This window comes from Merops nubicus, unplaced genomic scaffold (genome assembly GCF_000691845.1).
Source record: "Merops nubicus isolate BGI_N331 unplaced genomic scaffold, ASM69184v1 scaffold2660, whole genome shotgun sequence".
In the NCBI taxonomy this organism is placed as follows: domain Eukaryota; kingdom Metazoa; phylum Chordata; class Aves; order Coraciiformes; family Meropidae; genus Merops; species Merops nubicus.
This window is the reverse complement of record NW_008584647.1, coordinates 38,241-66,088: the sequence shown is the minus strand read 5'-3', so window position 1 is coordinate 66,088 and position 27,848 is coordinate 38,241. Positions and strand designations below refer to the sequence as shown.

Below are 27,848 nucleotides of genomic sequence, written 5' to 3'. Positions count from 1 at the left end.
AAACTAATAATAATAGAGAGGAAAAAGAAAATGAGAAGCCTCTTGGTAAGCAGAGGTCAGCCAGCTAAACATCTGCAGAGCTGGCCTGGGCTCTGCTGGCCATGATCTATGACAGTGGTGTGTGAAGGCTCCCGGAGGAGGTGTCCGAAAGGTGCAGGTGGAAATGCTATTGCTATGACAAACAGATCAGTGCTGGAGTTTCAGGCCAGAGCCTGGGGACCATCAGCACCACTGCTTTGATTACTCCTCAGTAACTACAGCACGGCCTCACGCACGTGGGGGTTTTTGTCTTGTTTTGCACTCCTCAGTTTCATTTGCAGGTCAGAGCACTTGGTATCTCCCAGACTGAAATCCCCGAGTGTTGACTATAAAGGGGCAGATTCTAACCCTGACTAATTCAGGAAAGAACTAGAGCGTGTGCTCAACACACGTAGGGCTCAGGAGCAGAATCTTCATGCTCAGGCATGTGCTGAACTGCCTTCTCATTAGGATCACTCTGCTGCCTCCAAAGGTGTCTCCTGGTCAACACCAGTGTGAGATCAATATTTAGGATTACAGACCAGGACTACTCAATGGTGCAGGTGAGCAACCAAGCCTGTTCTGCCACCAATTAGATGTTTCTGCTGATGGTAGCTCTGTGTTGGGCCCGTGGGGCTGTGTGGTTTTCTGGAGGTGTTACGGGACATCTCTCGGTGGAGTGGTTGCTCTGTTCAGACCAAGCTATCCCCTTGATCTGTGGAGGGCAGCAGCTGGGTGTTTCATGGTACAGACCGTGGCCCTGGCACCAATGGTCTTTCTCTTAGCATGTTTTGTGGAAGTGACAGTACAACAGATGACATTTTCCAGGAAAATGTCCAAAACTTGTAAACGAGCTCCAAGATGGACTTCACCTCCCTTCCCTCAACCAGACATCTAGGGAAGAGGGATCAGGGCACGGTACATGCAGGAAGCAAATCTGCCTTCTTATTGTTTAATTTAGAGAAAACTTGGTCTAAAGATGTAAAAAGCAATTGCAGAAATTGTCTGGATACTGCCTCTCCTCATCAATTAGAGACATTAAGTGCTCAGCAGGGAGGATTAATTAGAAAATGGAAATCTTTCCATCGTGACAGCCTTCTGGTTTCCATTGAAATGCAGCTGAAGAACTGGAAAGGCTTCTGTATTTTGTTGTGACATGCAGGCATATGTTTCTTTCCATCCTAGAAATTAATTCTGTCTGTAACGAGGCCATGGGAATCAATATTCAGTTCAACTGTGTTTCTCCAGAGCTTTCTTCTAAAAGTAGTTGAATGTTCCCCCACTGTGCCTAATAAGTGACCTGATTTTGAGCAGCTGAACAACTGATCTTCCAGTTCAGAAGTGTTGCGTGGCTACTTGACAGCTGAGGGTTGGTCCACGGCCTCTCGAGGGTGCTGGACTTCTCTCTTCTGAAAGTCTTCAGGTCAGAGTCCCCCGAGAGGCTGCAGAGGCCCCCAGCCTTCTGCTGCCTCTGACTTTCCGTTGCACCGCACCGGGCTGGATGCCGCCGGGAGGAAATTACTCATGGCTCTGCCCCCCTTGCAGGCTGCTCCTGGCCTTGGTGAGCTGTCCTGCTCTCGGCCTTACATTCTGCAATGCCTAAGCTGGACTTCAGAGGCAATATCTGCTTTTTATTCAGTTTCCTCATCTTTTTCTCCCTCCATCAGGCTTGGGGAGTGAAGGAGAGTCAGTGCAAGAGCCATGACCTGATGTCTTGCACTGGGGGAGCAGGTCACCCTTAACCTGGTGGCTGTGGGTGGCACAGTTTGGGCAACTGGAGGTTGCTTCTCATTCTCTGGAAGGAGCTGCCTTGTGTGCACTGGAGCAAGCAACAGCCTGCAGGCTCTAGGGGTTCCTCAGAGCCACAGGTACATGAAAATTGGATGGTGAAGGGCTGGCAGGAGAGGCAGGGCAGACCAGGGAGGCTCTGAGCACTTTGAGCAGGGCACATGCTCTGCAGACTTGAAGGGTTGAGTTAGTGTACAGCTGTGTGCTGCCCAGCCTGGTTCCTGCACTCTTGATGGCTCATTTTTTATTGTGTTTAGTCACATATGAAGGCAAACGTACTTGGGTTCTTGTGATACTACCAGTCAAAAGGACAAGGAGAACAAAATCTCTCTGTGAAAGCTGACCCATGTGTTTGTTTCATAACCCCATCAACACCCCACCAATGGCACACGCAGGGCAGCAGCTTGTGGAGACAGCAGCATCCTGGGGCTATGCAGAAATGTGGTCTTTCTGCCCCAAAACACAGCACATCTTTTAATCTTCGCTTGCCACTAAACACTTGCTGAGCTCTGCTCCCTCCCCTGGTCTAATCCCAATCCAGAATGGCATGAGCAAGAAAAGGACCTTGCAGATTCTGTGGTGGCTCTTGGAGGGGCAGTAATCAGGCCCTGGTCTCTCCATGTGCTGTGGAGCTCACGCTTCTTGCCCGTGAGGAAGGAACAAAATAAGCAGGCAGCTGCTGAGAGACCAAAACGTGGTCAATTAGTCCTGAGCTTTGCAGTCGATTGGAAAGTTGAGTTGTGATCAATGAGATGGAGACGGGCTGGGGCTGGTGAGGAGGAAGCTGTGCCACGGGGACTATCGATCGCGCCGTGGGGCACGCAGCCTGGCAGGACAACTCGCAGGAGACACGGGTGGTGCCGTCCTTCTGCTCTCAGCCGTGTCACAAGTGGCAGAAACTGGGCCAGCTACAGGGTGGCATGAGCATGGGAAGTGGCACAGTGGCTTCAAAACCCTGATCCTCCCACAAGGTCGTGCTGTCCATGTCGGGGATGGGAGGGACCTCTCTGCTTTCCAGTTCAAAGCTTAGTCACTTCATGTTAACCTCCCCGTTAGAGCATGGGGAGCCAGTCATCAAGTTTGTAATGCTTTTGATGCTCAGAGGTCGAAGCTACAGAGGCAGGGCTGGTTCCTGCCCCGTGGAGAGCTGGGTGTCCCAGTCCCTGGTGCAGATGTTGGCTCTTAGGCAGGTTCTCCATTGCACAGCGTTGAATTTGCAGCTCTTTGGTGTAAAGCTTCATTCGTGGACTCTTCTGCTGCCAGATAGCAGATGGGTGCTCGGTGGGTGCTTTTCCCCCAATTGCTTTGCCCAAGAAAGATTTTGCTCTGAGACAAACGCCTTTCTGAGGGCTTAGTCATCTGAAGGCTTGAGTATTTATTCCTCCTTTTTGGTTAGTCCTTTTTCCTCCCAGGGACATAGAAGAGACAGGCCTGAAGCCTCACTTTTCCAAATATGCATTTTGGGTTTAATTCTCCCACAAAGTCGTCAGTCATTTAAGGAGAAATGTTAAAATAAGGCCATGAAAAGTTGCAGGAGGGAGAAATTGCAACACTCATCTATCTTACAGAGAGACACTTTTCCCTTGGCTGTGTTCACTTTAGGGGTAGGTACATTGGAATCAGAGAGTTTCTGTAAGAGGCTGGTGGTGTAAGTTGCATCAGGGTTTCTGTCTGCTTTATAAGGGCTCAGAAAACTATCTGAGGACAGGATTTTGCCCTGTAAAGAGGGAAATGATGCAGAACAGTGCTCTCCTCTAGCTGCAGACCTTCATCCTCAGCAGGCAGGGCTGGGTGTTGAAATAATCTTGGTTTGGCTGACTTCTGGGGAGAGGGAGGTGCTGGGTTGCAGGAGATGAGGATCCTTTAGACTCTGCCACTTCAGTTCCCTATTTAAAATTTTGCATTTAGGCACAGTGTGTGGTGGGACTGAGGTGGGTTTTGGGGTGTAACCAGGGTGGGTGCACACGGGTTGGCTGCACCAGTTGCTGGTGGAGGCAGCTCCTCTGCAGCAAGTGAGTAGAGGTGCAGTTCTGTGCCATGCAGACCTTGCTGCAAGGCAAAACCCAAACAGGTGGGGACCACGTGTGTTCACTGGAAGTATGCTTTGCTTGACTTGTCATTTAGTTGTGTTAAAAAAACACATGAACTCTGACCTGATTTGTCTGTGTTGACTGATTTTGGCTGACAGAAGAGTCCTTTCTAATTGTTCTCATTTGTTTCCTTGCTTTATGGGTTTCCAGGAACTTGAGATCTTTATGCAAAATCAAAGTTATTTTATATGCCAGTATATAATTTACGGATTATTTCACTAAATAAAGCAAGAAAAGAAACTAACTGAAGAAAATAACTTACTGGAGCATGCTGTCTGCAACATTTCATTTAGAAAGTAATTTTTTTTCCTCCTCATCTTGGCTCATCAAGTTTTGTCCCTTGAGCCCACTTGGGAGATACACCTGCAAACCTGACCTGGTTACATGCCAGTTGCATGCTCATAAATATAGAATCATTGAGGTTCGAAAAGACCTTTAAGGTTATGAAGTCCAACTGCAAATCTAACACAGCCAAGTCCACTGCTCAACTGTGTCACTAAGCACCACAGCTACACAGATGGATAGTCTTGAATGGCTACTTTTTGACTATTCCTGTGTGGCACATCCTTTGGATAACCCGAGTGGGAAATGCTATGAAATTAAGGACTTGGGAGTCTGAGTGTCAGCAAAATTTAGCTATTCTTTCTTCTAGCCCCAAAACATAGGTCTTATTTCCAGGACAGATCTATGTGTACAGGGTCAAATACTCCACAGTGTTTAGAGAAAACTATAAGGATGAGGTTGAGATGGTCTGAGGAAACCTGTAATATTTCAGCCACTCTCTCTTTGCATTTGAATCCATCTTTGCCAAGCCTGCAGGCTGTTTGACAGAGCTATCAGCGTGCATATCTCTGTACTCTCACCGTTAAAACAACCTCGTTTGCTTTGCTGTTGTTTTTAACACTACCCCAGCCCTGGCCTCTGAAGCTTTTTGAAAATAACATTTACAATAATATTTTTAACAGTTCCGTAGTATACAAAACTCCAGCGCCCTGGCAGGACTCCCGGAAACTTGCTGAAAGTTAATGTGGTCAGCTCTTAAAAAGGAGAGATTTTTTCCGCTTGACTCTTGCTTGTTAAACTCTCTGAGCCCAACATGTTGTTCCCTGCTGCTTGAAAAAACAAGGAAAGTCCCAATTTTAGCAATGCTCGTTTGAGTAGCTTTCCAGCTGAGCTACATTTCAGGGGCAACTATGGCTTATTATTATTTTTTTACAGTGGTGTGTCCCTACGCCTTCAAACCGAAGTGTTAAGTGGTGCTCAGGCAGGAATAAGTAGGTGCTGCTTTCCTTGGAAGCCTGGGGATGATGAACCACAGAGGGAGATGCCACTTGCTCCTGCTGCAGTAGTGGAAGATGTCCTGACTTGGAGGCTGTGCTTTATGTTGGATGCTGAGTCTCTGTGGGGTAACAACATCCTTTTTGGGGTAGGTGATACTGTAAATCCCATTCCAAATCAATGGCAGACTGCTGGTGAGTCCAGCTCTTAAAGCTGGACTACACTCTTCCCACTTTCCTAACTCCCATTCTATGTCCTTTCTCCCAGTAAGTCTTTTCCAGTCATTTTTGTGTCTTCTCTCATATCCAGGGAAAAAATGTTCTCCATCTTCTCCTCCCCTGCTTTTCTTTCTGCAACTTAGATGCAGCAGAGAGGCTGGAGTCATGTCTAGCTGAACAGTACATTGCTCTTGTCTCCCTTGAATTTAGTCTTGCTTAATCCCTTTCCAGCCAGGAGTATGAGGAGGAAAGGGAAGAACTGGCATGGATTTTTAAAGTGGATTAATAACCTTACTTATCACTCTCACATGGATACTCATACTCTGCACTTGGGTAGTTCTAATGTAGTTGAACCACTTTGGTTGTGGAACTCAGATCAGCTCAATCAAATCAAGACTGATTTTATTCCAGGATACAACCCTGGGATCCGAGCACTGCATCACCCCCCTGGCCCTGGGAGCTGAGCTCCTGCTCTCACTGCTTGGTTGGAGGTGTTTGTGTACGGTGAGGTTACCAGGGCAGTACTTTGTAGATTGACAGTGGAGATTGGGAGTAGATTTCCAGCAGAGGCTGGTTCTGCTAGCTGTGGGAGTGGTGGAGTGCCAAGTGGGAGCCCTGTTTCAGATTCTCACTCGTTGTGACTGCGAACGCTTGAAGGGTCTGATCAGGGAGTGGAGGAGGAGGAGGAGGAGGATGCTTTGAAGTGCATTGGAGTAGAAATAGGATTTTTCCTTTCTTTTTCCCTTTTATTTTTTCCCTTTCCCATCCCTGTTTTTAAGGGAGATAATAAAAGGACATAATTTGTACTAGAAACAGGAATTTGTCCTTCTGTAACAGGAAGCTGCTGGTATGTATTTTTGGGAAGCCACGGAAATGGCCAGTGTTTGCAGTCCAATTTGAAGGCTGGCTGTCCTCAGGATTTGAGAGATCTGCTAAAATAGAAAACCCTTTTTTCTCTAACATGTCTGTGGAGATTTCCTGCGCTATGTACAGGGGCTGGTTTTCTCCCAGGAGCTGAGCAGGGGGGTCTCAGGGGCTTGCTATGGTAGAGGTGATGGAGAAGAGCACAGGGTAGGGCTCTGCTGATGGAAAGGTCACCTGTTTTTTTCCAGGGTTCATTTGCATGGTTCCTGTAGGTGTGTGCTTTTGTAACTAGATATGGATTGTAAAGGTCTGGAAGGTCTCCAGCAAGCCATTAAAAAAGTCTGTTGCACTGATAGGAGAGTTAACTTGGGCTATCCCAGGAATTTAGGGTTAATCCAGGCTATCTGCATGTGGCCCTTGGTGCAAACTCTGCATACAGCTTAATTGCTGGAAGTGCCTCTCAATTTTGAAAGCAAAAGTAGTGAAGATTTGGGCCATTTCCTGCTCTTTTTAGATAGAAGTTTTACACTGCTTGCTTAGTGGTTTTCTGCTCTGTCTTGGTTCAGCGTTGCTGTAGAGGAAAGAGTTCCTTCTCAAGGTAGGATTTTTAGCCTTTCTAAGCCTGTTAGTTATTTTTTTTGCTCCTCTTCTTGCAAATGGACGGAGGAGAGCCCTGGGAAGCCGTGGGCTCTGAGGACAAATGGTGCTGTCCTGAGAGGAAGCTGCAGCAGCAAAAGGAACAACGCACTTGGGGGCACATGGATGTCCCCGCCTCTGCGGCTGGCTTATCGCTCTCCCTTCCTGCTCCTCTCCCTCAGAATAGGTTGGGTAAATATCCTCCTGCTTGCCAGCACCGAGGCCCCAGAGCTGCAGAAAATCCTCTTCGTCCATGCTCGCGATCGTTCCTGCTTCATTTCAGATTTGTTGTTGTGTTTAAATTGATTTGAGCGAGCTGGGAGGTTTGCACAGTGCCTTTTTCTCCTGCCTCTGTCAGCGCACGGTGTGTGACACTCCAGAGTTTGTGTCTCATTGACTCTGGGGCTGTGTTGCCTGCAGTGATTGAAGGACCTGAGTGTCTTTCTCTCTCTGTGCAAATCTGATGAAGTACTTGAGATGTTTCTCCGTTTCCTTGTGCTGTCACACAGATTTATGACCAAGAAATCTGTTATCAGTCAGCTAGAGCTGACTGGTCTTCACTGGTCGCTTCTGGCACGCTGCTCTTTAACAGGTGCCCATGTTTAGGTGGGCTGTGTCTTTGCTCAGTCTAAAATGGGGGTTTTCACTGGTAAGCAGGACTGACTCCAGCAGGCTCAAGTTTACACTCTGTTTCTCAGTGAGAAAAACCCAAACCCTTTGCTGGGCACAGAGCCTCAGCTGAATGCATCATGCCAGATAACTGAACCCACTTCTGCTTTGGTTTGGGGCAGACTAGCAGGTAGCCATGAGTAGCATGTGGCAACAGGCAGAGACCCTGGAAAGGCTGCTAGGGACATGCCTGCCATGAGGGATGTATGTGGCATACATTGCTGCCTAGACCTGTGGTGAGAGGAGAGCTGGTCCAGCCTTGGGGAACCTTGGCTGGAATTTGAAAGGCCTAAATTTAGGTTTCTGCTTGGATACAAGCTGCTTCTGGGACTGACTTTCCGTGTCCTGCTGTCATGTTGTGCCCCAAGTGAGTGTTGTCCCATAGAGGTGCTGCAAAATGTGATGCATACAAGATGGTGTTGCTTTAAGGTTTCATTAAATAATGTAAAAATACATTAAAATTATAATGTATTAAAGATGTGCTGCTCTTAACAAAAGGAGACCTGTGGCACAAGTGTAAGTTGTTTACTCCAGGGTTTGAAAACCATAAAGGTACCAGGTTTGTAGCACATTAACTATGGGGTGTCTAGAGGAGGGCAGACTCCTGGTCTCAATTCATAACTAAATGGCTCTCCTCCTCTTCCCTCCAGCCCAGGTGATGGTGGAGAAATGCTTTGTGAAGCGTGGTCCTGCTCTCTCTCTGCCCCTGTTGACATGCCAAAATTGGTGTGTAACCTCTGTGTGTGTTTCTTATTACAGGGTGGATGCTAGAGAGTGGAGGATAAGGTACAAACATCTGGGACTGGTGGAATGGAGGCCTGATGTAGCTGGAAAGATGGGTAAGAATTGAATTCCCCTGAAGCCATTAATTTTCTGCAGCCTGCTAATTTTGGTTGGATCTGCCAAGCGTGGTAGCAAAGTGGGAGACGTTGCCCAGATGGTCTGACTGAATTGCTTTCTAACTTTTTTGCCTCTCAGTGATGCCAAAATTGGGCAAATTCTTTTCTTGCTGTCAGTGTAATGTGATGGGTCATTCCCTGAGTGGGGTCTCTTCCCAAATCTGCCTTGTATTTCTGGGCAGACTATTTCTTCTCCCAAGGAAGCTTCTTGTTTCAAGCAGAGCCCGAGTATATTGCTTTTCCAATCAGTGACCTGGATTACTTGCACATTGACTTTGCAGGAGATGGATGCCTTACTGACAGCAGCACTGCTGGATTTGGGATTCAGCCAGAATTTCCTGCGTTTATGAGCATGGCAGAATATGAGAAAGCTCTTTGCAGAATGAACATTGGCCACAAAGCAATTCCAAAGTGGTCTACGAGCCATTTTGCCAGCCAGTAGCAGTTCCAGCAACTGTAGGGGTTTCTGCTCCTTTTCATGAATTTTGCTGAAAAAAGTAAGCTCAGCAGGTTGAATAGTGAGGCCAAGTTCTGCCTCATATGAGTGTCAGTGTTTGATTAACATGTGGAGCTAATTGAGATTAGGTTGTCCTGTTTCCTTCACCAGAAGGAGGACCAGAAGGTTACAGAGGAGCCTAAATTCATCTTGTGAAGTGGCTTCCTGACCTGGTAACCCAAGAAAGGAGAAGAGATCTTAGAGGAGTCCTGGTTACAGCTGAGCATTTCAATTTTATGTTTGCACTATTTCCACAAGTTCACCCAGTACTTTTCAGGGCTCATTGAAACAATGCTTAAAAAAATCAACCAACCAACCAACCAAAAAAAACCAAACACAAAACCAAAAAAACAACAAAACAAACAAAACAACAAGAAGGTGGAGGGGAACACCAGTAAATTTAGATTGTCCTTGCAAACCTGGTAGAAAAATTATTCAGAATTTGTTAGTGGTTTGAATTTAAAAAACTGAAAAATGTGAAGTCAGTGCCACACCTCTAACTGTTTGTCTTCACCCATGGAGAAAGGAGAAAAGTGGTGTTTACCCCATCCTGGCTTCACTTCTCTGATTTTTTGCTCTTTCTCTGTTACCTAGAAGAAAGATTTTGTGGGGAGAGGACTAATTTAAAGTTGAGTAAAAAAGAAAAAAAAACAAGGAAGGGAAAAGAAAGTCCAGACTTGTGTCTTCAGTGTAAAGAATGACCAATTTCAGGTTGAAATCCCTGGTGAAAAAACCCGAGATTTTTTAAAAGACATTTTCACTTCAGAGGTGAAAGCCACTCCTTTGTCAGTGCAATATTTTGTTTGTTGAAGAAGGAAGTTCCGACTTGCTCTGAGCACCAGCAGGGAATGAGCTGCTGGCTCCAGCCCAGCTCTCAGCAGACAGTCAACATGATGACTTCTTTTACAGAGAGCATGGTTGATGCAAACTGCTCAAGGTGCCTTCAGACTCTTAGCTGTAAATACGATATGGATGCACTGGGGATGCAGGGACTGGGGGAATACTGTAGTGAAAAAAGCACCCTTAGCTCTGTGACTGTTTTTGTGGGAAGCCAACCTGAATCAGGAGGAGTGTCCTGCAGATTTGCTGTTCTGCCTATGCTTGGACAGAAGGTGCCATGCGTGTCCCCTTCCCCAAACGTCATGGCTGGGAGCGTTGCTGCAATCAATGTTGCTCGTCACCAATGCCTGTGGAGGGACCACTCAGATCTTCCAGGCTGCATTCAGAAAGGATCGTGGTGTGGTCCAGAGTCTGGTCTCTGGCTTGGCTGTTGGGATGAGACAGATGAAGAGATGTGTGTCTTGATCAGTGTCACTGAGTGGTGTTTGTTACTTCAAGGATCATTGCAACAGCTTTGACGCACAGAAAATTAGGCTAAATTTTGAGGTTTTATTAGTTTCACTTCCCCTCCTCCTTTTATATGTGTTTTTTTTTCCTTCTCTGCATACTGGGATGAGGAGCAGTTTCAAGGGAAGAGCAGGGAATTTCATTGATTCCTTTCTGGTAGACCACAGAGGAGGTGTGTTGAGGTGATCTCTGAAGGTGCATTCCAGGTCTACCTTTCTTCCTAGGATCCTGTGTGTAATCTGCTTAGTGTCACAGAGTTCAGCATAGCAGTGTTCACTCCAGCACAGGTTCTAGGGAAGCTGAATGACCTTGTGCAGAGGCCACGAGATGGGAAGTGGGGACTTCTGGCATCTCTGTGGGCTGCACCTCTGACACAGCAGCCTGGTTGTGTCGTGTGGTGCAGTAGTGTTTGGCCCAGCCTTCTGCAGCCGTGGCATCCCAGTGCTGCAGGTAGGACACTCTGCTGCTGCAGGTGCAAGACAGTATCTCTGTGTGCCAGCTTGGGGCCAGTCAAAGCAGAGATCCTTGGCACTGGTGGTCTTAGGATGTGTAGACATGGTCATGACCTTTCTCTGAGTGTTTTTTCTGAAGGACCCGGACATATTTTTGCCCGATAGATCAGAGGGCTTAATTTTGATGGGAAGAGCCATTGCATACAGCACAGGTTCTCAGGACAGAATTGTTCTGGTTTTGCTTCATGCTTTGGTCTTCAGTAAATTACTTAGTCTCCTATTTAGTGTTATCGTGGGACACTTTACTCCAGATTTATACAGGTGTATTTGTACTGAAACATTTGACTCTTGGCATGGAAAAGGAAGCTGGTGAGAACAGTGGTATGGTTTGTAGGTGGAAATGGCAGTGGAAGAACTTTGTCATTTCTAGAGGGAGAGACGTGGCCATGCTGTAGGTGTGCAGTCACTGCTTCAGAAGCTGACTACATGTTTCTTGAGTAGGTCAGGTCTTAGGTATGGAGGTGAAGTGGGGTGAGATGACTGCAGGCTGGGCTGGCAAAAGGCACTGCAGCTTGAAGGAGGAGGAGGCTGGTTAGCACAGCCATGGTCTGGCCTTTTAACCCAATTTAGTGTTTTTTTAGGGGCTGTTGGAACAGAGATGTGTGCCCTAGTTGGTGGGAGGAGAAAGACTAACTCTTCTTGTCCCTATGCATACAGGGACCGATGTCCCAGACCCTGTGCCTTGTTTTCCTCATTCCTCAGTCTAAGGTGGTGGTTTTGCTCTTCACTTGCTCTTTGCGTGATGAAAAGCTATTTAAAACCCCTCAAATTCAGGCTGAATTGCAGCAGCTTATCTCATAATAAGGCCCATCAGTCTTTCTAGCTCAGGCTTTGTGATTTTCCAGCAGTGTCTGAGTTCAGAGGTGTCCTTGTCTCCTTCCACCTTTCCTGGCAGCATGCCCAATGCACCCAGGGCTCCTCTTTAGGGTCACACCAGGTGCTTTGGGCACCTGGGGAATGTGGGGCTGGGCTCACAGGGCTGTAGTTGGGACGTTGCAGCCGCCTGCAGCAACAGATTAGGAGTTCATGGGCTCTGGGCTGTGGCTTTGAGCACTGGAAGTAGCTGGGCTGGGAGGGAGAAAGAAGTCTTTATGAGCCTCCAAATAACCTTCAAAGGTATTGGAGGCAGTCAGGGGAAATAACTTGCCAGCTGTGATTCTTGCTGCATAAACATTTTTCGCCTTTCAAGTGTGCTCAAGAGAGAGGTATGGCTTGTGGGGAGAGGTAATATCTTTTATTAGACCAAACTGATAGAGGTGGAAAAAAACAAGCTGCCTTTTAGGTGCATAAACCCTTCTTCAGAAGGAACAAATTTTAGAGAGCTTTTAAGCAGGAAAAAAAGCTGGAAACATTTCCCAACGTTTAATTTAATTTTATGTTAATCCACTAAAGGAACAGGTAGCTAGTGTCTGTGGAGCAAAGGGCAGGCTTAGCAAAAAAGCTGTGGAAGTTTGTTGTGGGATGAGAGAGAGAGAAATCAGTACCTGGTACCTTTGAAGTGGTGAGGAGTTTTTGCAGGCAGATGCTGTGGGAGAAGAAGTATCGTGCCATAAACCCAAACTTCTCTATTTAAAAAAAAAAAAAATATTTCTAATGCTCAGCAGAGCTATGGGTGTACAAAATTTTCTTAAAAGTGGTCAATTTTTTTTTTTTTAAGGGTCTAGCCCCTGCTTGCAGCTCTCCTACACTAACTTTAATCAGCAAAAGCAAATGAGAAGCAGCAGGTTTGTCCAAGAGCAGCATTAGGTTAAGGGTTGGATTCAATGACTTCAAGGTCTTTTCCAACCCAGATGATTCTGGGGCAGAGATTTAGCATGCCTTCTCTTGCAGCACTCACTGCTTTTGTAGGAAAGCTCTGACTCTCACTGCTGTATTCTAGCCTCTGCCTCCTGTTTTCCCCAGGGCTGCAACTGGGAGCCACCCAGTGCAGGAGCCAGTTCAGGGCTGGGAGGCCTTTGGCAGCTGGAGCGGTCAAGGCTGGGTTAAGTTCCTCTCTGGTGCTTCCCAGGGCACATGCTTGCTCTTTGGCTAGCAGAGACTTGCTCATTTAATCTTTGCTGTGCTTGAGATCTCGTTAAGAGCTTGGGTAGCAGAGGACCGAGGTGTGTTCTCGTTGTTCCCTTCACAGCTCAGAGGGGTTTGCAAACACACCTGCCTGCGTCCCAGCCAAGCTGAGAGGCAAAGCAGCTTACCCACTTACACCTTCATTAGCCAAGAAAATGGAGGGTGGGGTGTGCTTTAGCACCCTGCTGCCACCCTTTTGGCAGCAAAAAGACACCTTCTGGGGGCTGGAGAAGCGTTTGAGGAGTGACTTCTTAGAGAGATGGTGGATGTGATGGGCACACCAGGGTCCTGTCATGTCCCACACAGCCTGAGGACACGGCTGGGTCTGTGCACCATGGGTGCTGTGGTGCCCTGAGCCTGGTGCTGGGCCTGTGCTGAGCCCCACCGCCCTGTGGTGACATGGTGAGGAGTCAGTCAGCAAGTGCTGGAGAAGCACTGAAACCTTTGTATCACTGAAAACTGGTATGCTTTGTATTATTGAACCATCACACCTCCTGCCCCAGGATCCAAGTCGCTGGCTGGGTGTGAGGAGCAGCAGCTTTTTTCCCCAACAATACCCTCTTCAGCAAACCTTCCCCCCCACCAAATGCCAACCAGTTTTAACCCAGATGTTTGCCCCATTAGCCAAGGAGGGTTGAAGGGTATGGGGTGCCCTGGCTGGACCCCCATGGGTTCTTACAAGGCCCATCAACACTATTTTGCTGGAGGAGAGGGCTATGAGGAGGATGGAGGAGGCTACCTGAACCTTTGTCTGAAAGCCACAGGGTAAACCCCACAAGGGCAAAGATTTTTGCCCATCTCCAGGCTGTCCAGCTTGGATATCTACCACAGGGCAGCCTCTGAGCAGCTCTGCTCCCCCTGTAACTGCTTCACATGCCCCTGAGCTGCTTCGCTCTAACAGAATCGGTCCATTGGGACATTGCCCAGGCTGTAGCTGGAAAAACAGCTTCTTAGCTGGGCTTTGCCACCTTCTGCTTGTGCAGGGGCGTACAGGGGACGTGTGGTGAGGGGTGTGCACGGGGGTGTGGCTGTGGAGGAGGACAACGTGTTGCAGAGCACGGGAGAGCGCTGCCGGCGGCTCTGAGCCCGTGGAATTTTACTGCGCGCGGCGCGGTCAGAGGGATGCCTGCTCTGGGAGTGGAGGGCTGGAGTGAACCACAGACATAACCCTGCTTTGCCTCCCTGCTGAGCTAAGCCAAACACCTTCTGGATCCAGAGTCCTTTTCCATTGCAAAAGTCTCTGGTAAATCTCTGGGACGAGGGTACGTCGGCGTTGTGCCACAGCTCTTTGTGTTCCTCAAGAGAAATTTCTTCTATCATTTGTGGCTTAGCCACTGGAATTTGTTTATATAAATGATGAAATTTGCCATTCAGTGCTGTTGGAAGGGTTTGGTTTTGGTGTTTGGTGAGGTACTGATCATGCAATGTTTTAGGGGTGTCACTCTTGCCTTACCCAAATGGAGGTGCAGCCCCAGTAGTGTTACCTGAGCTTTTGGTTTTCCTGGGGGTATCCAGAGGGCAGTTGAAGTAATTCATAATTACACAGCCTGGATCACAAATCTGTTAGGAGATATTTATTTGCCAGTTCACTTTTTCATGATTTTAATGCTTTCACAGACATGTTAAGAGCCTGATCACTTAGTATTATATTGGAGGTGTTTGCTTAGTTGTATGAATAAGTATTTGGGAACTGGTTGGGTCCTGTCGTTGTGGTGATCAGAATTAGTTATACATGTGATACAAAGTTTTACTAATAATAATTTTTAAAATAACTAGTTTCACTTTTTTTAGTTTCTTGCCTTCCCTTCAAGTCCATTCCTGGGTGCTAATTTCTGTCCCCTTCTGCAAGGGGATGTAGAGAGAAGGGTTGGGTTTGATCTAAATGGGTTCTCTGATCTGTTGACGATGCAATTTTACCAACAGTTGCATGAGTTACCTGAGGGGATAGCATTGGGCAGAGGGGGAGTAGGAGGCAGGAACTCTCAAAATGGGCTTTACCCCTGAGAAAAGGGCCTGTGAGATAGTATAACCATACCCTAAAACCACAGATGTTTTATTTGGTGTTGGGTGTGATAAAAATCTGTAGCTCTCAAAAGCTTCTGAAGGGTTTGGTTTTGCTTTTCACAGAGCAGTTACTGGTTCTGCTGTAAAAGCAAAATTCAGAATCGGAAATGATGTCATTTGTGGAGGGCAAGGGTTAACCATTTGTCACATAAGGCATTAATGATCTTCTGTAGCTCTTGGATGGTGCACCCTTCAGCAAAGAAGAAATGTGCTTTGAAGAAACCCCATCACCTCACAGCATCAGTTATCAGTGTGAATTTGTATGTCCCAAGCTTAAGACGTCAGCAAACAAATTCCTGCCAAGAAATCCTGCATATCAGAAGGGTCTCTCCTCACTTCCTCATGTATAATTGCTCTGCTTGACCTGCAGAGCTGTGCCCTGCCCTTGAGCCCTACGCAGGGGTGACCTTGCCAGCCCTTGGGTGGGGTTGCAGCAGCCAGCTGCCAATGAGCCTTTGCTGACTTGCAAAAGGAACGTGCTCCACTGGTGTGTCTGCTGCAGTGCACAGTAATCTGGACCTGGGAGGGTAGCTGGGCAAGTTTTCTCTTTATCAGATACAGGACAGTGCTCCAGACAGTGGCCAAATGGTTTGTGCATGTGGGTTTGGCTTACGTGGAAGTTTATCTACAGCTCTCACTAGATGGATGCACACAGCAATCTGTTTGACCACGGGTCAGTCAGAGACAGCCCTGTCTAAGTTGGAAAACAATATTTGTATCTCCCTGTGTGAATGTCTGAGTCCCTTCTTTACTTGCTATGAGGCTTATGTTAGGGTCCAAGTCAGGCTCTTGAGCTTCTAGCTCACTGGTCTCCTTCCTAGTACTGACTGGGACAGTTACTGTGCCAGTGTTTCCTTACTAATTGATCCCTTCTGCTATTAGAATCATCCAGGTTGGAAAAGACCCTTAAGACCACCACGTTCATTCTGTCCTGGTACATCTGCCCTATTTTGTACATGGCCTGAATGCTCGTGGCAGTGCATGTCTGGTGGTGTTTGCAGGTACTGAAGAAACCCCAAAAGTCCTGGGTTTCTCTTAACCTCCAAGCTATTTTTTTCCCCCTGGCTTTTTGGAGAAAAGGTGGCATTTGTCTTCACAAGCAAGATCTTGGGCAGGTACTTTTGCTTAGGTTAATGTTGTCTAGTTCCCTGGCTGAGGAAAGCAAACCCAGGGCTGTATGACATGGACCTTCAGATGGAGGCAGTGGGCTGCTGCAGTCAGGGTTGCTCTTGGTGCAGTAGATGTGAACTTTCACTAACGTGTGGGCCATGGTTGCTGTTACCCCTTGCTCACACTGCAAATGGAAATGAGAAAGTGATGTGGCCATTGAACACTGTGTGCTGCTTTGATGTTTGCTCTGCTCTTCATGAAGGAAAAAAAAAAAAGATCACTGGGAAGAGCTGTAGGAGTGAATTGGGGATGTCTAACGTAAGAAGCTGTGTGCTTCCATTTAGAATTAAATGATGAAGGGTTAAAAGGGGATGAGGTCACAGCCTGAATACCTGCAGTGATGTTTCTGTTGATAGAGGGGTCTCTAAGATGCAAGGATATCAAGATCTAGTGAGTAGGCTATGAAGCGAGCTACACTCCAACTGGAATTGAGAGAGATATTTGTTACAAGTATTCCAGATACTTGTTGGAATTAAGTACATGAGCTCTTCAAACAGAGACTTTCTGGACAGCTTTCTGTTAACAGAAGCTGCTTTGCATCATTCCAGGTCAAGATTGTGATGTAGAGGCTGCTGAATGAATTTCTGTGGCCTTTGTGTACAGCCAGGAATGCTAGATGGAGTGAAGTCCTTTCTGAATTTAATCTCCATTAATGTATTTAGCTCTGGCTGCAGGCTTGTGAGTCTTGGGCAAGAGCTCTGTCTGGGTCTTGTTTTATGGACAGGAATGTGTGGCAAAAACCAGTGCATCTCCTTCCTTCTGACAGTCCAGCTGAAAGTCCATCAGGACAGGGGCTGCCCTTTGCAGGTACTGTGTGATGCTGAGGTGGGGGGTCTTGACTTTCAGTTGAGGTTCTCCCTGGTAAATGATAAATGTCATATACCAGTGTTGCGAACCAATGGTTTCGTTTGTCACAACCAGTTAATCCAAAAATTGTGGTTTTTAAAGGAGCAGAGAAAATGAAAAGCAGATTTCCTTTGCAGGCCACATTTAAAATTGTCGATGTCGTAGTCACATGGTTCCATATTTCTTTCCACTGTATTTTGAGGGCCACAAAGATGATCCAGGGGCTGGAGCATCTCTGCTATGGGGACAGGCTGAGGGCACTGGGGTTGTTCAGCCTGGAGAGGACTCTGGGGAGACCTTATAACTGCCTTCCAGTGCCTGAAGGGAACCTACAGGAAGGCTGGAGAGGGACTTGTCACAGGAGTGTGCAGTGACAGGACAAGGGGGAATGGTTTTAAACTGAAGGAGAGCAGGTTTTGACTAGATCTTAAGAAGAAGCTCTTCAGTATGAGGCTGGCAAGACTCTGGACTAGATTTCCCAGAGAGGCTGTGGATGCCCCTCCCTGGAGGTGTTCAGGGCCAGGCTGGATGAGGCCTTGAGCGACCTGGTCTAGTTGAGAGGTGTCCCTGCCCATGGCAGGGAGGTTGAGTTTGGTGATCTCTGGGATACCTTCCAACCTAAGCCATTCTGTTTTATTACATTTCCCTGTTTTTGTCACTACATATTCAAAGTCTTGCCTTTTGAAAGGGCTTTTACTGAAGGTAACAGTATTTCTGGGAAGCTTCCCATCCTCTCTTAATCCCCTCTCAGCCTTCACAGAACTCCTCCCTCAGCGTGGGGATGTCCCCAGTGGTTGCATCACCTTCCAGAGTTGGATGCTAGAGATGGATGGTGCTGCTGGAGTTTACACAGGCAGAGGGACTGAACCTGGCTAGCAACATCACGCCTGCAGAAAACACAGTGGGATCTTTTTGGACCACAAGTGGCCATGTCTGTGGTTTTATGTTGGATCCAAGTGTATGTGACAACGTGTGGCCCCTTCGCCACACGCTCCAGCCTTGCTCAGTAATGACTCAGAGGACAATATTCTTCCCTTCTGCAACGCCCAGGATTTTTCCCCAGCTTTTCCCAACCCTAGGTTCAGGGCTCATCACACAGCCTGATGTGTGTGAGAGGCTGAAATCAGAACTTGCTGTATTTTACTAGACTCTGTTTTACTTCTAGAGACTTTTCTATGTGCTTCATCCAGCTGGTGCTATTTTTTTTCTTTCAGTGTTGATGGAAGCAGCTTCATGGAACTACCGTAAGCTGCCTCTTAGTAATGACCTATTAGTGAAGCCAACAATAACAGCACTGTCTAGACCATCTGAACACAGCTAAATTATTCCTTTGTCCCTTCATTTGCTTTCTCTTCTGACTGTTGAATTGTTTTGGGTGGTCCATGTTGACCTTCGGGCTCACTATTTCTCCCTTGCTGTTTTTTTCTTCTCGTTCAGCAGTGAGCCTGCTGTACTAAGACTGAAACTCCAGGTTCCTCTCTCCCGCACGCATGCTGGAGCCAGAGCCATGTAGCAACGTTGGAGATGTATATCTGGAGGGCAGAGGGATGTGTCATCTTGTGGCTGTTTGATTTCACTTCTTATCTAGGGCAGTTGGCACTTAGCTGAATGCCTAGAATGCTCAAAACCTGCAAGTCTTAAGTCTTACAGAACTGGAAACTTGATGAGAGAATGAAGTATTCTGGTTTTAATACAACGTCTTGCCAAATGGACCAGTATACTTGAAGAATATAAACTCAGCATTCCCATGTCTATTGTAGCTCCACTGGTCATTGCTTCCTGGGAGTGCTCTTGACTTACTACTTCTGTGTGTTCCTTTGCTGTGTGTGACTATGGATATTACCTCTGCCCCCAACCTTTGGGAAATCTATATCTTTGAGACCTGTTCTATATTGGGTGGAAAGTGGTCCTTGGTTGGATGGGCTGGCAGAGTGATTGAATGAGCTTTGTCACAGGAAGCTGATTTAAAAAGCACAAAATTGGGATGTTCGTGGGAAGCAGGGGAGAAAGACATGAGTTTCCTACTAAGGGAAATAGCTGAAAATAAAGAATGAACTGAGGATGGAAGAAGAGATGCTGAGGACAAATGGACAGTGCTAATCACAATGGATTTTTATGTTCCATTTTTGCTGTCTGTGCAATCAGCATTTCTTTGTCCTGGTCTTCCATCGTACAGAAGCATTTCTGTGTGCCCTAGTGCTGGGAGAGAGCAGGTTTCATTGTACAATTCATCCTGCCAACCTAAAATACCTTAAGTGAACTTGCACAAAAGAGTGGAAGCACAAAGCTGGGCCAGAAGGTTGTTCAGGAGGAGGGACCTGCTCGTGTTGCGCAAAGTCAGTGGCTTCCACGAGGCTCCGAGTCCATCTGAGCTCTGTGGACACTTCACTGGTGTTGTGCAACTTGCAGCTGTTTTGTTCTGGAGCCGTGGCAAAGCCTGGGAAGATGTTTGCTGTGTAGTCTCACTGTTGTCCTCTCAGAAGGCTGAAGCATAGGTAGGTCCTGCCAGTGTTGGATCAGGAGAACCCGATCTCAGGCGTCCCTTGGGCATGGGATTCCTGTTGATTCCCCAACGTTTTCCCCTGGAGAGAGCCATCCATCCTGTACCTTCTGCTTGCTTGAACCAAGCCAAAGGGAGAGCGAGCAGCCTGTGACGCCCCCGGCGCTGGAGAGGCTTGTGAGTGGCATTTGGATTTAATTATCCAGTGAGCTTCAGGGCTGGTTGGAATTCCGACTGAACTGGCTGAGCTCGCTGCTTGTTTCCATGGAAGAAAGTTCTCCACCCTTCTTGGGAGTCAGCTTGGAGACCCCAAGAGCAGTAATTAGGATGGGCAAGAGGCTTAGTCTGGAAAGCATCAGTCCCTGTGCAAAGCTGTCATGGAGAGGATTGGGAAGTGTCCGTTTTGCAACCGATGATGCAAATTGTGCTTCTGCTCTGAAGTTGCTTCAGAGTGTGGTGTGGGGGTTTTTTCACTTTGTTTTGAACACTTGAGGCTTTGGTCATAGTCCCTCGGAAACTGCAGTTCTCTTGGACTAAAAACACACTGATAAAAGGAGTTTCAAAGCTACTTAAGCACATAAAAATACATTACTTCAAGGAAATAACATATTTCTGCTTGTGCTTAAGTCATGTTCTTTTACACTCCAGCAACAGAAAACAACCTTTCCTGCTCATGTAGGAAGAAGTTTTCTGTCTTAGTTTGTAGCAGTGATCACATGGGTTTGTGGTGGTTTTTTCTTTTTTTGACATGTAACGCTTGTTTTATAATTAAAGAAAAATCTCCAATGCTCATCAAAATGCTCTTTAGCATTGATTTAGTAGATGGAGGAACAAAGATGGTGAGCTGATGGCCTAAAGACAAGAAGCATTTATCTGTTTCTCTCTTTTTTTAGTTCTAGTACCTGATTGAGGAGAGCTAGAGCCCAGCTTTACGCCACTGCTTCTAAGCTGAATAAGCTGATGGGTATTTCTGAAAATAGTCTGAATTTAAGCAATTACTGAAAGTCAGTGGATGGTTCTTGCTTTGATGTCTTGGGAGAGATGCAAAAGGATCCTTCTGGCAGGGAGGTATACCTTGACTTTCTAAGGAAATACGACTTTCATTTTTAAAAAAATCTATATTTAATAGGCTCTGAAGACTGCGTTGTAAAATGTTTTGACAAATTCATGGGTGGAGAACAACTCACAACTTAGTTCTTGCTTTGAGGGCAATGTCGTATAAGCCCAGCCTTTCCTGGGCATTGGAAACCCCTTTATGTTTAAGGAGAAGACAGAAATCCATGGGAAATTTGCCTTCTTGGCTTTGTCAGTCAGTAAACAACTTGTCATAAGTTAGTTTGAATACCCTGATGTGGTGGCCAGCAGAAGCTCCATGTGGTAGGTTAGGCAGAAAGGACATCCAGGTTTTCTGTACACCCTGCAGGGTGATTTCTAGTTGTAGCCTCTCTGTGTTTGGCAGGGTTGCTCACTTCCAGCTTCCTCCTGGTGAAATTACATTGCAGTCTCTTGTGACTGCTGTGCAGATGAGTGACAAGGCAGCCTGCCCTGAAGGAATGGTGCTGAAGCAGTGCCCCTGAATGCTCATCTCTAATGGTAACAGTGATAGGAGCCACTTCAGCTCTCTTTTTGATGTCTTCAGTGATGCCATGTGCTTATTAGACATCCTAGCAAACACATGATTCAAACTATTGCTCTCAACTGCACTGTTCATCCTTGCAAGTACCCATGGGATGTGGTGGGAGCTCTCTGGGATGTGCTCTGTGGGGTTACTGGGACAGCCCTGGGGGGCTGCCAGGTCTTTCTCTTGGGAGGAGTGGAGAAAGCATCTTCCAATCCCTCCAGCTCCAGAAAACTTTGATTTGTTTTCTTATTATTACTGTCATTGCTGTGTACTCCAGCAAACCTTGCTGTCCCTCTTTGGGACAGGTAGTGCTCAATCTTATAAATTCTGGAACATCCTTTCAGGGTACTGGTGGGTTAACTGGAGATGCATCTCCTCAGAGATGCTGCTGGGCATGTCCAGGGAGGTCTGGAGGTGGGGAGCAGTGGAGAGCTGGGTGGTTTTGCTTGCAGAAGCCCAGCTCTGCCACTGCCTGTTGAGGTCCTGTTTCCCTGTGACATTACAGGTTGTGTTTTGTGTCAGTGAGTTCAGGAAACTCTTGTTGTCATCTGGCTTGGAAAAAAGAAAGGGGTGAAGGGTATTTTAGAGATTATAGCTTTGGTGGAAAATTCCTGGAGGGCAGTGTGTGTGGGGGGGTTGATTTTGTGTGTGTGTGTGTTTTTTTGTTTTTTTTTTTCTTTTAACTTTTCCCTGCCCCTTTTCCCTTCCTCTTCTACAAAAAAAACCCCTTTTTTTTCACCCTTTTTTTTTTTTTATTTTTTCCTACTAAAAAATCTGTCTGGAAAACTTTGCTTGTCCCCAGAGGTCCCTTTTAACAAACAAAAAAAAAAAAAACCAACCCCGAAATTCCCAAACCATAGAAACATTCTTGTTGCAGGATGGTTTTTTTATTGTTGTTTTTTTCCCCTGAACTAGAGCTGAAAGTGACCTTTTTCTTGAGTGTTTTCTTGTAGCATTTTGGGTTGTGCTCCCTGCCATCCCTCCAGAAAAACATCCAGATGTTTTTAGTGGTTAGGGAAATGTGGAAGGGAAGAGGAATTGCACTTTACTTTGTTATGAATGTTAATTATGTATTTATAATATGCACAGTAGATCTGCATAATATTAGATATTTATATTGATATATAGATATGTATTTCTATTATACGATAAACATAGATATACACACATTGCTCTCAGGAAAATGTAGGTATTTTCCTAATGCCTGATGTAGGCATTGGAGCTCATTTCTGAGCTCTAAACTAGAAGTGGCACTGGATTTTAAACATTTTCCTCTATTTCTGCCTTTATTTTTTTGAGATGGCTCTGGGTGCACAGCACCCACCTGAGAAATCTGTTTTTTTGTCTTCATGGCTTCAGTCCTGATACAACCCAACAAGAAGAGCAGGGGGGAAAGAGGAGATGATGTTGTATTTGAGCATGATTATCCTGGACATAGACCTCCCTGGGGAGAGAATCTCAGTATTTGAGCCCTATCCTGTCTGATTTATTATAGTTTTTGTTCTCTTTCACATCTTTGCAGACTTTGAGTGAAATCTGCAGACTGGCTTGGCATAGGGGTGGCCCCATCCCTGCAGACACTGTTCTACACAAAGTACAGTAGCTATATTTATATTTTTACAGTGATAGCTCCATGTGCCTAATATCTGCCTGGCTTGACTGCATCATGAACGTGGAGTATGGAATGGGTCCCCACACCCTGCTAGCAAGTATGCCATGCCCTAGGTCTCCATAGGGTTGTTAGTGCTTGTGGTTGGTATTTTGCAGTGTAATATCTTACAGCTGCTTTAAGAGACCACAACCATAGATGTAGAAGTGTTGAAAAGGAGGAGATTAGTTTCAGATAGGGTGGATCCATCAAAGTTCTCTAGTTACTGCAAAAACCAGGAATACCACACAGGCTCTCAGTGAGTGTGTGTCTCTCCTGTCCAGCATAGTTAAGTTTGTTACCTCTTCTGATGAGTTGCTTGCCCTTCCCCATGGTATCTCTCTGGCTTTATTTTCAAACATCACATGTGGCTCTTGAGCATCTTAATGAAGAATGAGGAAAGGAGGAGGTGAACTGTTGTAACTCCATCACCTGCTGCTTGAACTTTCTGGATCCTGAAGGGTTTCTGTCCTGTGAAGCACCACCTTATACCTCACAAACTGGATCCAGCCCCAGTGTATCTGGTCTGTGGCTCCCTCTCAAAACAAGGACCCCATGGGCAGCTGACATAGGCTATGAGCTGGAGGAGCAGTGATTACCTACAATCAGCCACTGGCTTTTCTGAGGATCTGCCTTGGCTGTGATGAGGACACCTGCATTTCCAAGACACGGTGGGCTGGGAGGGGCTGTGATGTTGTCACTGAACACCTCTCTTAGTAGGAAGGCTAGACACTCTGTCTTTTGATCCATTTGGGTTGAAAGATTGTATGTGCAGTGCTGTGTTTTGACTCTGCACTTCCAGGGGGGAGGTTGCCTTCCATGCTTCAGTTGTGTCCCCTTCTTTTGCAGATGAAGAAGAAGCTCTGAACTCTATTATGAAGGATTTGGCAGCGTTGGGCAAATGCGGGGGGCTGCTGGACAACAACAGGAATAAAAACAGTGTCCACTCCAGCAAACAGGTAAGGCACTGCTTGAGTGCATCCCAAACTCCAGCAGACCAAATGGGTGGGAGTGATGCTTTCCATGCTGGGAGAACAGAGTTTAGATGTTGGAACAGAAGTTAACAAGTGCTGCAGGAGCTCAGCACATCATAAATAACTTTTCTTTCTAAGGCATAAGCTTTAGGAACTCTTTCTGAAGAGATGAAAAGAAGCTACAGGCATCCCCATATCACAGAGGAGAAGAGTGATACCCCAAATTATTCACAAATATAGCAATAGAGCCTGAAACTGGTTTTAAATCTCAGATCCCACCCCAGGGCTCTTCTTTCTCTCCCTTAGCCCTGAAAGTAGAGGAATGTGTTACAGGCTGTGCAGCTTTCAGATTTGGATTAGTCCAATATTTTCTATTGACAGCGTTGATGAAATACAACATTTATTTTGCACATTTTACTTCAGATATTTGAAAGACAGGCTGCCAACTTTGAGCTGTAGACACCCAAGGTCTTTTGGGAGGAATAATGTCATTCTTATATAAAGCGTTTAAATATTAATTACTGGTGTTTATGCTCCTAAACCCAAACATTTTGGCCCTGTTGCACATTCAGAGTTGATTTGGTGAGCAAAAACATCGTCCCTTGAGCAACGTCAGAAATGATTCGCTGACATTGGCATAATAGCTAAAGTGGATTTGAATAGCCTGTTTGCCTATGGAACAAATATTTTGCAAACACAAATATTGTGAAGAAAGAATTCAGTTGTCAAAATAGCAAGAAAAAAAGAAGAGGAAAAATAGGGGACCTGGAAAAGCATGTGAGCAAATCCACTTGGAATTCCACTGCTAGTGCTATGGCTTACAACAGGCTTGCCATCAACTCTGCAATTGCTGAAAGCCTAGCAAGGAGGAAAACAAATTGTCATTTACTGTCGTCACGCATATTTCAATGGCACTTGTGCTACTAACAAAGAATTCTGGATGCAGAGGGGAAAAATCCTCTCCCAAATCCCTCTGGACTTCCTAGACACATGCAGACGAAAACACGTGCGCACGTAGCGTGTCTGGTTGAAAGTGTGTCCTGGCCACAGCAGCTGTCCAAGTTGAATCACTGGATTTGTGTTCAGCTCATGCTGAAGCCAGTCCAAGATGTTCACAAAACTGACAGGAGAAATTCAGAGCTGGCTCTCTGCAGCTGGAGGCAAAGCAGAAAAAGCACAACTTGGATGGCTCTGAGGGCAGCGTTTGCTGCAAGTTGCTGGGTGGGGACCATACCAAGCCATCTCCAGTTGCTTGCAGGATAGCAAAGCTTTTTAGACTTCTCTTAAATCATGTTTGTTTTCTCATAACAGGGGAAAATCCCTGCCTGTCACTTTTGAAAGCTCTTGCTGTAAATGCTGCAGACACAGAGTGAGTTGAAAATAATAGTTTTCATTGGTTAAATTCTTACCTACAGAAGCCTCATAAAGTTGAGGTCTTACAATCAAATTCATATCCACAGCCCATCCACTCTATATCTTCATTTATAAATCACCAAGAGAGTTTTGTTGTGCTCTGATACCAGCTTTAGAATTGTTGGCTGCCACTTGGCATTTAATTTTATTATATTAGACATCAGACTTCCCTCCCCAAGCACAACACTGGTGCTCAGAAGAACGTTGCCTCCTTTAGGATCTGTCTTTTTATCCGAAAGTGGCCCGGCCATAGTTGTGTGATCATTGTTGCTCAGAGCAAACAGTCAGCATCCCACTCTCCTTGTGCATCCGGGGCTGAGGAGTCAGACCAGCAGGCCCCACGAGATGAAGGGCGTTGGAGCATGTTGAATTCTTGCTTCACTAAATTGGACTAGCTGGAGCAAGTCTGGCTCACGGGACGACAGGAGTCTAGTCTGCGAGGTGGGGAGTGGCTGAAGGAGGTGGATTCAGTGGGGCCTTGGTCCATGTTTGCAGCTCAGAAACTTTTAATTGGCTTGTTTGGGTCACTTTCAGGGTTTTTTTTCCTTGTTTTTTTTAGCACAGGAATTGATGGGGGGGAAAAGATTGCTTTGGAAGTGCTGTTGGCATGCCTGTGATTTGTTGTTCGTTTGGTACTTGGTGTTCTGTTTTTTTATTTTTTTAATATCTTTTTTCTGTGGTCAGGATGGCTGGTTGGGCAGAAGGATGCACTGCACAGTCTTTCTTCTTGGAGAGGGAGAATGAGGCATATGAGACATTTAGAAGCTAAGCTTTCCTCTTGGGAATCTCGTTGTAGGTGTCTCTTACAAGGCCCTGCAGCAACATGCTCACACTGAAATACTTGGGTCTGGATGTTCAATTGTTAGATTAAAAAAAATGTATTTTTTTATTCTGTGGAAGAATGCTTTTCCAAGGCATGGGAATCCTTTAGTCAGTGTTCCAAATTTCCACTGAAAAACACTTCAGAGAATAATGTGTTGTCTAACTAGCCTGTCTCTTTGTAGCTTGCAGCAGTTCTTTGGTCCACAGAGAAATGCAACCAAAGTGGTATCTCAGCCCTGTCTCCTGGAGGGGTTCCTTAGTGCTCTCTTGACACAACTTAAAATTTGGAGCCTGACAGGGACTATTCCTGGGCCACACAAGAAAGTAGTCTGGTGATATGTGCTACGCAGTATTTCTTCCCGAAAATATTGACAGTTTTGCTTCAGATCAGCTTATGAAATGAGAATACTTTGGCAAATTGCATAAAAATCTCTTTTTTTTTTAGTTTTATTTCCTTACAAATGAGTTTAGGACTAAGGCTGAGTTTCTGGATGTCTAATGCCTCATGGTGGGAGAAGCTGGAGATGAGAACAGCAGTACTTGATGCACGGTGTGGATGAATTCCCTCCCTTAGGTTGCCCAGGCAGCTGGCAGCAGATGAGATGTCTGAGCTTGAATCTCCTGAGTCTTGGTCTAGTGTGTCAGCCACTATGTAACACTGCCTTTCTGCCTGTGAGAAAACAGGGCAGAGGGCTAGAGATGGACACCCTCTTCCTTCCACATCTGAGTCAGTCTTTAAAAGGGACCTGTTCTTTGGGAACAGAGGGATCATCCTGACACTATTCCGAGTGCATGCTCTCCACTGTTATTTCCCCGTTATTCCTTTAATCACTCCCTTATTCCTCACGCATCCTCTGCCATGGCTGGAAGGAGTCCTTTCAGCCTGTCTCCTGGACTGAACACACAAAGGAATTTGTTTATAGCAGTGGCTGTGAAGAGGGGAATGAGGAACCAGCAGAGTAAAGATCTGTGTTGTGATCACTAAGGAAAAAGATCAGTGGGATAAGAAGGGAAACCACAAAGAATTAGAAATCCCAAACAAAAGCACGGAGGAGAAAGGAGCAATTATATTAACATTTATTTTGCATCTGTCTATTTATGTGTACATCCTTTTATTTGTATAAATAGCCCTTGGTAACTGCTGGTTGGAGGCTGGCTGTCAGTGCTGCACTTGGGTCTAGTGACGAGGTGTTGGCGTGGGCCCCGTCACAGCCCCTGGCAGGCAGCAGTTCTTTGCCACCTTCATTCTGATTGCAACTTCTCCCCTGACAATAAAGTCCAATATTTGTGAGGAACGCTTTCTCATGCACAGCAAATGTCAGACTGACCTAAAAGTTGTTCTTTTAGTAAATTACCTCTGGGCTTCCTTTTTTCTCTGGCAAGTTGGATGCAGGACGAGGCGTGCTCATAACTAGAATAAAATACAGCTCGTGTTCCAAGGCTCTCTGTTTGCAGGTCTTCTAGCAGCCTAAAAGGAGCTTGGCTTTATCACCTCTGTTTTACCATTGGGGGAATATGTTGGCGGTCCATAAATATCACCCTGAAGATGGGAGTGTCTGTGAGGAGGTCTGCAGGGATTGCCCCACCTTGGGGGCAGAAGCAAGGGACCATGAGGGCAGCAGCACTGGCTGGGAAAGCCTTGGCTGTGGGTGGCAAAGACAGTGGAGTCCCAAGGATTTGGGGAAGAGGCTTTCCCTTGTGTGTGTGTGTAGCTGACTTGGGTGCTAAGAGGGTAATACCAAGGAAAAATCCATCTGGAAAAAAGCTATTCCCTGCCAGGTAGGTGGTTTTGGGTAAACATTTTGAAGCCTGTGATTGCTGCTGCTGTATAAACCAAAAATACCTGTAACAGGGAGCACTGAACCCTCTAGACATGATCTTTCTACTGGCATCTGAGCCACTCATGTGCTG

The 27,848-nt window shown here is 46.2% G+C and overlaps 2 protein-coding genes across 2 annotated transcripts in view; one reads left to right on the top strand and one right to left on the bottom strand.

Annotated features, from left to right (window-relative positions):
• Positions 1–771: 771 nt before the first annotated feature.
• On the bottom strand, positions 772–22,431 carry LOC103777233 (histone H4-like protein type G; the record flags this gene model as incomplete). Its single annotated transcript, XM_008944780.1, has 2 exons — positions 22,405–22,431; positions 772–894 (listed from the first exon to the last, which is right to left on the bottom strand). Coding segments are annotated over exons 1-2 (150 nt in total), but the record flags the coding sequence as incomplete, so codon positions are not given.
• A 315-nt stretch (positions 22,432–22,746) lies between these two features.
• Positions 22,747–27,848, top strand: part of LOC103777222 (mitogen-activated protein kinase kinase kinase 3-like) — a 43,207-nt gene continuing 38,105 nt past the window's right edge. Inside the window, exons 1-2 of the mRNA XM_008944769.1 lie at positions 22,747–22,789; positions 23,578–23,687. Coding sequence (XP_008943017.1) covers positions 22,747–22,789; positions 23,578–23,687 — 153 coding nt within the window. The remainder of the gene's footprint in view (positions 22,790–23,577; positions 23,688–27,848) is intronic.